This window comes from Phoenix dactylifera, chromosome 6 (assembly GCF_051530095.1).
Source record: "Phoenix dactylifera cultivar Ajwa chromosome 6, Ajwa_hap1_PhDact_Kaust_v1.1, whole genome shotgun sequence".
Taxonomy (NCBI): domain Eukaryota; kingdom Viridiplantae; phylum Streptophyta; class Magnoliopsida; order Arecales; family Arecaceae; genus Phoenix; species Phoenix dactylifera.
Window position 1 is genome coordinate 34,429,986 of NC_143195.1, and position 11,571 is coordinate 34,441,556.

General features: G+C 37.3%; 1 protein-coding gene and 1 long non-coding RNA gene across 2 annotated transcripts; both read left to right on the forward strand.

Moving 5' to 3' along the window:
* The first annotated feature begins 1,556 nt into the window (after nt 1-1,556).
* Nucleotides 1,557-11,323, forward strand: LOC103704657 (lipid droplet phospholipase 1-like). Its single transcript, XM_008788039.6, has 10 exons — nt 1,557-1,883; nt 2,974-3,041; nt 4,335-4,405; nt 4,565-4,804; nt 9,030-9,193; nt 9,287-9,342; nt 9,464-9,516; nt 9,654-9,762; nt 10,783-10,880; nt 10,979-11,323. Exons 1-10 carry the CDS (start codon nt 1,756-1,758, stop codon nt 11,060-11,062), a joined length of 1,071 nt encoding a protein of 356 aa, XP_008786261.1. The 5' UTR covers nt 1,557-1,755; the 3' UTR covers nt 11,063-11,323.
* LOC148703252 (uncharacterized) lies at nt 2,203-2,636 on the forward strand. The gene is made up of 2 exons (XR_015988214.1): nt 2,203-2,328; nt 2,431-2,636. It is a non-coding gene; the product is annotated as an uncharacterized LOC148703252 (long non-coding RNA).
* Nucleotides 11,324-11,571: the final 248 nt, after the last annotated feature.

Here is an 11,571-nt window from a genome sequence, read left to right on the forward strand (position 1 = left end):
GTCGGTGCTTCGACGGTGCTCTGTGATCAATCCACTGCTACAATAACGATCGCCTCTTTTCCATCCCAATCATGACGCTTTGATTGATTACTATCAACAGGTGGTGGGCAAGGCATGGGTCAGGATGTAAAGTTCATGATGCCCCCTTTCCTTTACGAAGACAACAAATGTAATGGAACGGAAAAGAGAAGGAATAGGGGAATAATAGGATTTGGAACTTGCATGCAGACAAACAAACTCATAGTCGAGCATGTTCTTTCTCCATGTGACATTTTCCATTGGTACACAAAGCCTGACGGGTAAAGTGCGATGAGCCTACTCGGAGTTGACGTTGCTGCCTTCCGATTGTGGGGACATTCAACATGCTCGCGGACAGAGCATGGCTGACCAGATCTTCAGTAGGTGGAATCCCATCGAGTGTTGGAGACCGAAGTAAATAATAAACCAACAGACGTGGCTTTTGGTGCCTAGACGTTTATTTGTGGACGTTCTTGTGTGGAAATGAATGCCAAAGTCTCCTTATGGCTAGGTGATAGCTATTTTCCTTCTCGATCTCCTTTTTAAGCAGAGAGAATCATTGCTTGCACGAAAATTCTCTCATTAATAAAGCTAAGACCTACCCCAACTATTCAAGATTATATATATATATATATAATCCTTTCACATTTCTGGATCATGAGATTCTTTGCTTCCAATGTCCACTCTTAGTATTTTTTTTTTTACTAAAGTGGATGATTCATACAATATCGGATACATTCAATAAACTCAGAAAACAATACGTCTTGTAGTGTTCTAAGCAACTCCTCCTCTCCAATTCATAAGATGCCTCTGAAGTGACTAGCCATATATGAAGTCATTCACTTCGCAGCTCGATTAGCCTCTCTACAACCTCAGCATTTTAGTAGAAATGAGTTGAATGCGGAGATCGCCGGCTGGTATTTAAGATGAAAGATTTTATATTCCAGCGTCTGTTGTGAGACTTCAAATTTATTCGGGCATGTAATGTGAAATCACTTCTCCTCGAGCACGAGGAAAGCGAATTTCAGCGGTTTCAAAGTCGAAAACTGAAATCGGCGATCAGGCATCCATCCACATACTTTTTCCGTGCACGTCGGAACAAATCCTTGCCCCTTTAACTGAGAGGCCGGAAATCCATGTAGATCAACAAGGACATTCGTGCTTTATTTATTTGTTTATTGCTTCATAATTCAGTCGCGGAAATCCTTTGTTGGAGCCGGCTATGGATTTGGATCCCAAACCCCCGGACCCAGGGAATTGAAATATTTGCAATGTAATGGATCAGAACCGTTAACCCTAGAAACTTGCATCCCGGTGGGCCCTTGATTTATTAACACGTGCGGACGTCAGGGCACCGACACCTTGAGATAAAAAAAGGTTTATTTATTTATTTATTTATTTATTTTATTAATTTTAGTGGGCCGTATGTAAGTGGGCCCAGGACATAACCCGCGTCGCGCGAACGGGGCTTACCGACCTTTAGGTGACGTATCGACGCTTCCGTTTCTCGACCAGTGTTCCATTGCTTCTTTAACGTCGCCTTCCACCCCTCTTCCTCACTCTCCAACAAAGGCCATAAATACCCCCCGCCCCCTTCTTGTTTCTCCTCTCGTTCGTTCGCTTTTTGGGTTTGCTTTCTCGCTAGATTTCTTCGCTTCCATTATACTCTCTCCCCTCTTGGAGGCCGATCGCCTCCGATATTGCCTGCCGGCGATGCGCTGGTGAGGGGAAGGAGCCATGGGGGACCTGGGAGGAGTGCGCACGGAGGAGACCGTGAATGGAGGGACGGACGTCTGGAGTGCCTCCGACGCCGCCGCCTCCACCGCAGATCATCTCGTGGTCATGGTTCATGGAATTCTTGGGAGGTATGGTATATATCTTGGTCTGAGATGATCCTGTTGTGTAATTCGCGATATCTCCGAGGTTTGGAGGAAATTTGATTTATTTCTTTTTCTTTTTCTTTTTCTGATGCCTTTTACCGCCGGTGATTGCTTTGTCTTTTCGTTTCTGCGAGGGTTCTCGATGTGATTGGGTGTTAAATTGGAAATCTTGAATTTGGGGGTTTAACTTGTTCTTTGTTTCTCGCGTTTTCTTCCTCCATCCAACCTAGGATTGGTGATTTGGATATCGGTATAATACGCCTATTGTTTCTCAAGTTTTATTGTTTTCATGGAATTTCTCTTTAGAACAAGGGTTGATGGGCAATTACTAGTCATTCGTTGGAGGAATCTGTGCAGTAGATTCCTTATCTGTTGCTTCCTTCTTCGAGGCTCTTAAAGTTTTCAAAAGATGTCTTGACGCAAGAACAGAGTAAGAATAACTTTTTTTTAAAAAAAAGATATAATTTTTAAATTTAATTTAGAAAGGAGCAGCCTGGTTGACTAACTGCGCTTGTCGTGCATGTGGTAATAGTCTCAGCTTGGCCAATAACAAGTTCCGAAGGGAGGTTGAGCAGGGGGTAACCGCTTGTTGCTACTTTGCTGGCTCCGGTCTCTGTGATTGGGTTGAGGATACGTTATTTCTTCGGCTTCAACAAATCCTGTAATGGAAATTGATTGAGAAAAAGGCACTCTTTTGGATCGATAAGAAAAGTAATTATAGGGGAAGAAAAGGTCAAATGTTCTGGGACTGGGCTTGTTGGTGTGTTTCTGAGACAATGTTCCTGGAAATCATGCATAAGATTCATTTCTGTTTTCTCCTCTATGGTTATGCCTAATAAGATGCATGCATTCAAAATTTTAAATACTTTATATGCATATCAATCCTTGAACTTTGCAAGCCTTTGTGCGATGTGCATTTTTGCAGTCTCAGTCTCCTTTGCTTCTTATGTTCTGTGTTTCTTATTTTTTGTTTCTTTCTTGATGAAAAATGTTGAATGCTGGTCTTCTGTCTATGCTGCTTTTTTTATTCTTTGTTGATGAAAATTTTTTATTTATAGTCTTCTCTCTTTTGCAGCACCGCTGACTGGAAATTTGCAGCCGATCAGTTTGTTAGGATGCTTCCAGATAAAGTAATAGTTCATTGTAAGTTTTTTTTTTGTGAAAAAACAGTCATCATCATCTTAATGTATCGTTTAAAACATCTATTAGAACATTTGCTTCTTCTACGTCTTTTTCTTCCTCTTTTTAATTCTTTTTGTTTTGAGTCAGTTAGAATGGTGGATACATTTTAAGAAATACATCAGTAATTGGCATAGCAAAATAATGTATTATTTCCTGCTGGATCATTTATGAAAAATTTTTAGTACGTCTACATCAGCCAATGTCCATATGCCGTGTTTTTGAAAATCATCTAAATGCCATATTCAAAAGATTGGTCTGCAAAATTATGCCAATTATGTATGAATATCTGCATCAGCACTCTTTTATCTTCCACTTTTGTAGGCCTGCTAGTTCTTCTTCAGTGATTATCTGTTGTCTTAGAGTGGCTAGCTACATGGTAAATTGGTGGAAAAGAATATATCTTTCTTCCTGCCTTTGGATGACATTCTACACCTCCCTTGGCAACATTAATTGGTCTAATGTCATTCATGCCCTTGTTCCTGCCCCATCCTACTATGACTGTTGCAGGTTGCACTATATTCTGATTGTGTTTTAACTGCAAGGTTATTAAATGTCTTTGTTTGATACTGATGGTTCTTTGACACAGAATATATTTTAATGCTTAAAATTTGAGAATTCTCTTAGGTTACTTATTACTTATATTGATCATAAGCAAGGTTTTAAATCTTTTGGGATGGAGGTGTCCCGATTTATACGTGGAACGGGATGCCTCACTATCCTGCCTCATTCTAGCGGCAGTCTTGGTCAACAGTTCCATAGGTACCCTATGTTTCTCTCCTCTTATTTTTTCCTTTCCATTTCATTTCTTTCTTTCTTTCTTCTTTTTTCCCTTTGTTTCTTTCCTTGCTTCCTTCTTTTCTCCCTTTTTCCTTACCTTTCTTTTCTTTTTCTTATCCCTTCCTCTGCTTCTTTCTCTTTCCTTTCACTTTTCCTCTTCTTCATCTTTTCTTCCCTTCCTTTTTTTCCTTTTTTCCCTCTTCTTTCCTCGCATGGATGAGTTTCAGAGTTCCGACCCATCCCAGTCTCATTTTCTTACAGGAACAGAACAGGATTTCCAGGACACCCCTTGTCCTGCTGGGATTTAAAACCTTGTTCATAGGTACTTAGAATGGTAATTATTCTTTGTGAAGTATTTTTTTTGTGGATGCACTGCTATACTTCTGAAATAATTATAGAAATCATGGTTAAGTAAAGGTTATCCAAATTATTTATGTCATATTGTTTGAGCTATTGACTTGTCCAGTTTCTTTGTAGGTAGTGAAAGGAACATGCATAAGCTCACATTAGATGGTGTGGATATTATGGGTGAGCGTTTAGTAGCAGAGGTTAGTGTCTCTTCTAAACAACATAAATGTATCATGTTGATGATTACATTTTCTCATTTCTGAATTGCCTACATAAGTAAGTGATATTTCCGCAAAGACTAGGTGTTTTATTGTGTCAATTATTGTTTTCTCAGCATTTGTCAATACTTGGTAAATCAGGTCCTTGAAGTCATTGATAGGAGACCAGAAATTCGGAAGATTTCTTTTATTGCACACTCTGTGGGAGGATTGGTTGCGAGATATGCAATTGGGAGACTATACAGGCCTCCAAGAAAGCCTCAAGAAGATCTTTCAGATGATGCTTTTGATGATAATTCAAGAGGTACCATAGGTGGTCTAGAAGCAATGAATTTTATAACCGTTGCTACACCTCATCTCGGTTCTAGGGGACACAAACAGGTACTTTCTTATTTTGTAACTAACTTACTTAATTTTTATGCTTTTATATGCCTTGTGAAAATCGATGGGGGAAAGTAATGGAAAATTGGAGGTTTACCATAGCTGCAGCCATATCTTTTTTTTGTTTGTGACCATTATAAGCATAAGGTATCTGAGTGCCCAAATATGGTATAGAATGCAAAATTCATTTGAGTAGTGCATGTTTAAATAGTTTTCATCTTCACTGAGTTTTCTATTTTGGCCCTAGGTTTTGATGTCTGCTTCATCTTTTGTTTAGTTTCAATAGGAGTTTTCAAACCTAGGTTTGTCCTGTTTGTTTGACCTCAGCACTCATGGCCACTGAATCTACCAAAGGTCTTTATGACCTAAAAAGGAATTGCATTTTCTTTCAACTTTCATGTCACCACAGGTTGCTTCTTTGTGATTCAGTTGATAGGATCTCATTGATAAGTGCTATAAGATCTCATCCATCAAAGTCTATGGCTCTTGATCTAGCTTCACAAGTACGGAATTTTACATAATATTATTTTCTCCCAATCTTGTGTTCTAGGAAATCTTTATGTCCAGATTTATGTGAAACACCTACCAGAGAAGGCATTACACAATAGATAAAAGTTGAGAAAGAATGACAAGATGATCCTGAGAAAGGAATAACAAGATGATCTTCCCTATGGGCTCATGTCAATGAAAAAGTTGATTTTAGGTCTATGCTACATGGTTCTGTTAGTTGAATTTATCAAGATTTTAGATGGAAGACGGTTTGAATTTTCTGTCATTGAGGTGTTTAAGTTTGTCTGGTCTATCGACGTTTTGGGAGATTATAGTTCTCCAAAAATTGTGATGGTGATTGCATATGTTTTGAGCATAACCTCTTGTTTTGCAAAGTAACAATATCTATTATTTTTTAGTGGGGATCATCCTAGTTAAATGGATTTTGATTTTTCACTACATTAAACGAGATAGAGTTTAAACAGTTTTCTTCTTCTTTCCTCTCTCCTTTCTCTTTCTCATCTTTTCTCTTTTAACACATGGTTTGATGCCATGATATTAGTGATCTAATCAGGGTGACAAATGTTAGAGTTCGACTAAGAATTTGGTGGTTTTACAATTTTTTTTTTATATTTGCTGAGAAGAGAGGACTGGTTTTCTAAAAGGTGGTTGTATGTGCTGGTTTGGAAGGAGGGGATGCGGAGCACTTAGAAGAAAGGCTGGCATTTAAGTGAATGTCTAGGCATCTTGCATTGAAAATCAATTTAAATTTCTAGATTTGTTCATATCTTTGGATAGTTCTAAAATAATTTAGAAGGCATTAAAGACAGAAAAGTTAAGTCAAGAAAACAATTTTTACATTTACTATTGTGTAACATGACATTTTAACTAGTAAAATTACACATTTCCCATAAAAATCAAGCAATAGTATTAATTGATCATACAAAAAAAAAGCTTGATTGTTCAAGTTTCGGTTCATGCAACAAGCAATGTTCTCAAATTATGAATAATCAATGCAGAGTTAAAATGTTAAAAATAAACAACTAATGATTAGTGAATCTTCTAGCCATTCTTTCAAATTTTGGATAAGTTTAGAGAACTGTAAGCAAAATGCTTTGATTTCACTTGGAATTGCTACAAAATTGAGTTGGAGTTTCAATTGAAACCAGTTTACGGAGCCATATTTGGCGTAGAATGAGAAATATTGGAAAGTTTTCTATTGAAGTTATACTTAGAATTGTAAGTTTTGGGAAATTTGGAAGTATGGAATGCCATATTTATACTTCAAAGCTAATAAATAGTTTCATCCTACAGTAACCCATACCATACACCAAAATATTCCATATTATACAATTTGCTGTAAAGTTGATTGTATTTCTGGACTTGTTTCTCTTTTGATATATTTGACAGTCTTTTAATTATGTATGTCTGTGTGTAGGGGGTGTTTAGGGACTCTAAAATTTGAAATGAAACTGCTGGTCCTGATTGAAACCATGATTGAAATCAACTCTTTGGAACTTGCCTAATAATTTGTTGATCCCAAAATATAGTCCAGATGCAATCCCTCTTGTATGACTAGTCATGGGCTGCCTGCTTAGGATCCAACTAGGTGATAGGCCTTCCCATAGGGGTTACCTTGACGGTTGGGTGCTAAGTGGGGCAGCCACTTTTGAAACAATGGGAAGCATGTTGAGGTTTCTTACCAGTTGAGAATTCAATCTGAAGAGCCTGCTTGATCATCAATAATATTAGAAACCTGGAACATATATCAGATCCTTACTTCAGATATAAGCAGTATACCTCATGGTTTAAATGGTGGTTGGCACAGCATGGCACGGTCTGATGAGTACCAAGTTGGTGCAGAATTGGCATCGTATGGACTCGATATTCGTACCTGGCAGGGTTGTCGTTCTGGTGCCTGCTAAACATGGCATCAATGTTGTGTAGCTCAAATCGGATCATGGATTTTAGTGGATCATAAGAATTTTTTTTATTAGTACTTCTCAAGAAATTATAAAGTTATAGATATGAGTCAACTATAAAGTATATTAATGAGGAATAAGAAATTATACATATAATAAGTCAGTTTCGACTATCACAAGCCTATATATAGCACATCTAATGGGAAGGGAAAAAACACCATTTCCAATTATTCAAGATGTTTATATACTCTCACTCCAAAAATATTAATTTGACTAACCTTTCTGTCAACTATAAAGTGTATTAATGAAGAATAAAAAGTCATACATATAATTTCAACTAATGTAAGCCCATGTATAGCATGTCTAATTGGGGGGAAAAACTCCATTTCCAATTAATATATACTATCACTCCAAATACATTAATTTGATTATCCTTAGTAGAATGTTTTAGAAAAGGAAATCAGATTTGAACAAGTGGTTATACAGACCTTTGCCTCTTGATTTGTTTTCCATGAGCTTCAAAAATCTCTTTTTTAAAAAAATAATTAAAAACCATAATTGAATTGCCAAAATTTGTGCTTGAGGATTATTATTGATAAATAAGCAACTCTAAAAGCAATTTAGTCAAATTAATTGTAAAAAATGGAGTCCGCATGGTTTAATTTGTAGATAACATGATAAAGTAGGATTTTATGATTCAAGGCATTGTCAGATATATAAGATGGATCTAGATCTTAATATCCTAATTCATCACAGTCCCAAGATAAGAATCAGATCATTTAGGACCGTCAAGATCCAGGCATTGACTGTAGGGTTTTAACAACAATGATTGGCACAGATTGGCATGGCATGATGTGAATATATTTTATGCTAGTATCAGGCTAGCATGCAGCGGGACTGAATACTTCAGGAAATGTACTTAATGAAGGCAAAGAAGAAAAATATTTGCTAGAGGATGGAATCCATATATATATATATATATTGAATAAAGGAGAAGGAATGGTTAAGTTCATGCAGACCCAACAAATTGCCCTTACTATTGTTGCTTGAAGGTTTAAAGGCATTTCAATAAGGGGAAGTAGCAAAATTTCATTATTGGGATTTACAGGGAGAACTAACCAATGCAAACGATCAGATAGTTTTGGCAACTTAAAATAGTTACAGGACCTAAATAAAATTATCCATGCTAAAATTGTCAAAGACTGAAACTTATTATGGACACTGATACACATCTGTGTTCTAACATTGTTCCAAACCTTTCTGTGAAGTTGAGTCTAGAAATGCTTCATACTGCCAACCTAATCAGCTGCCTTTCTAAGGTTGTTTTAAATTTTAGACACTAAACTAGCCTAACTGATCTAGCTAATCACAACCTTTTTATAGTTATTTCTGGGAAATATAGCCAAAGTCATTATGGATTAGAACTTTCCTTGAAAGGAGAGTTGCAATGAATGTTATTGAAATGACATTCCATTTCTGTGCCTACTGTGAATGGTCATTTCTCGTAATCTTCTGCAAATCTGGATGCTGGTCAACTAGTATCCGGTATCCACAGCCATCGACCTAAAAGAGCTAAAGTATCCACAAGCACCTACTTAAAAGAGATAAAATCACCATTACTCCCCTTACCTCATATTTTTCCTTGAATTTCTATCAAGAACAAAAACTATCATATCCGATGGAACAATGATACAGATAGTTATAATTAGTTAAACAGTGGTCCTTTTCAATTTGTTGTTTTTATGTACATGAAATAGCATCATCTGCTTTATTTAACGCATTCTATCATTTGATGAGGTCTTATGTATCCATAGGTCCCATTTCTTTTTGGCGTCATAGCTATAGAAAAAGTTGCTTCTCGTGTTATTCACTGGATATTTGGAAGAACTGGAAGACATCTTTTCCTCACTGACCATGATGATGGAAAACCTCCCCTGTTGCAGCGCATGGTGGATGATTGGGGTGACCTCTACTTTATGTACTTTCTTCTTTGCCTCTTTGTGTGAACTTGTGAGGAATACTTTCAAAAGTTTGGATTGCATAATAATGTTGTGAAAATTTACTAATGTAGGTCTGCCCTGCAAGCATTTAAACGCCGAGTGGCATATTCAAATGTTGGCTATGATCGTATCCTTTTGGTTATGTTCTTGGGTTCTGTTGGTTCTCTGTTAACTGTAACAAGACATATAACTAGCATTGTGGCAGTGCAGAAATTACTCTTGTTCTCCTAAACTATTTGTATTTAAAGATATAGTTGGATGGAGGACATCATCTATCAGACGCAACTCTGAATTGCCTAAGGTAATCTTTAGCACTTCTTTGTTTATTTCTTTTGTCCTTCCAGTATAACAAAATCCCCAGTATGATCCGAAAATCTGCTTTAATCTTGTATTCCACTTCGTAACATACAAACACTTAAAGGTACTCTTATTTTCCAGTGGGAGGATTCTTTAAGTCAGAAGTATCCACATATTGTATACGAAGAACAATCAAAGGGAGAGTGTGCAAATGTTTCTCCCATAGATGTTGACTGTGATATGTTAGAAGGTAAATATATTTATCAGCTGAATATACTTTGGAGTTGGGATGATGTTATCATTGTCTTGTTCTTAAATAATTATGTAGGTTTCTTATTATGTGTGCACTCTGTTTACATGCCTTGATCAGACTGTTTTCATCGTTTTCTTCATAGTTGCCAGGGAATGTCTAATGTAGGCTGATATGTTTCTTTAGGAACTTGTTCCATACCCATTTCAATCTGTGTTTCTGTAACTTCAAATTATTGCTACATGCAAGAACTCAGCACAGCTAAGCCTTCCTCCCAAACTAGTTGGGGTCGGCAACATGAATCATTTTCCTCCATTCCGCTCTATTTAGGGCCACACTTTCTGAAAATTAATCTAAAAATTTATAGAGATAATATTGTTCTTTTTTTCTGTGCATATCACAGGATGAAGCAATAATTTGAAACATTAAGTTAACAAAATCTATACACTCTTGTTGCTGATCTTTTTTTATCTGTTTATGTACCGATCTGTCTACTCTGTTCGTGCAAGTCATTTATATTAAATGTGCTGTGTCATTTTGTTCTGTTGGAGCTTAACATCTTTCCAGCAGCTGGAAGCCCATTGGTTACTGAATTCTGACAACAGTCCAGAAACCCGGCCAACAGCAATACCGTTGTGGTATTATGGATATAAGAGGAAGCCATCCAACATGTGAGGTTGGCAAGGAATGAGCCAGTCTCTTTCAGCTGGCCTCTGGAGCTATAGCAAAAAACGGAAGTTGGCTTTCACCTTTGATCCTTATGCGATGTTGGGAAAATGCTACAAATCATGCAGGAGATAATTCAATACGTAACATTTCAGTCCAATTTGTAAACCACAAAACATGTCATCCGTGCATGCGTAGAATATTTATACAGTTTACACTAACTATACATACAAACCATAAGAATGCAACAAGTCGTTACTGTGTTATTGATGCTCGTGTGGCATAGTGGTTGATTTGACATCATGTCATACTGCCTTTTGTTTAATAATTTTTCTTTTGCATTATGTGTTGCAGAAAAGCTGGTTACAGGCCTCACACGATTGTCATGGGAAAGAGTGGATGTCAGCTTTCACAGCATCAGACAGAGGTTTGCTGCACACAGTGTCATCCAGGTTTCTCTCTCTTTCCCATTCGCTCTTTCCCCTGTGGCTGCTTAGCTTTTTACTGCAATGCTTAAAATGGCATGTTCTGTAACTGGAGTTTATGACAGGTCAAGGATTCCTTCGTTCACTCAGAAGGTGCAGATGTTATACAACACATGATCGATCACTTCCTTACCCGAGGTAGCATATAATAGCCTGGAGTTTCTGGGCTGTCGAGGTCCTCGATTTTTAGAGCTTAGATATATTCATCCAATACGGCTGGGTACGTAACAGAAAAACGATTGAACACAAATTGTAAATCCATTTGTTCCCCCAGGCCAAGATGTAGATGCCATGTTTTCATGTAAATCTTCGTATCCTTTCTATCGAGCATAACATTTTTTTTTCCGGTATACAACTCAGCCTTGAGATGTGTTGGGACTCTCTGCCAATAATATAGTTCTATGAGCTCATGCTGGTGTCTTCAACATATCATCGTCGGTCTCTACGCTCCTGCCTGTTGGCGGCCAGTGTTTTGAGGTGTTGTCCATGAGCACACCTCTACTCAGTGACTGCATTCCTAAACCATAGGGAAAGAACTACTGTCGGAATAATTCAGATTTAAGAAATTTCGCCTTAAGCTCTTTTTAGTAATTTGCTTATTTCCTCTTGTACATACATGCAAGTATCCTGCTTAAGACGTATCTTCCCGCTTATCAAA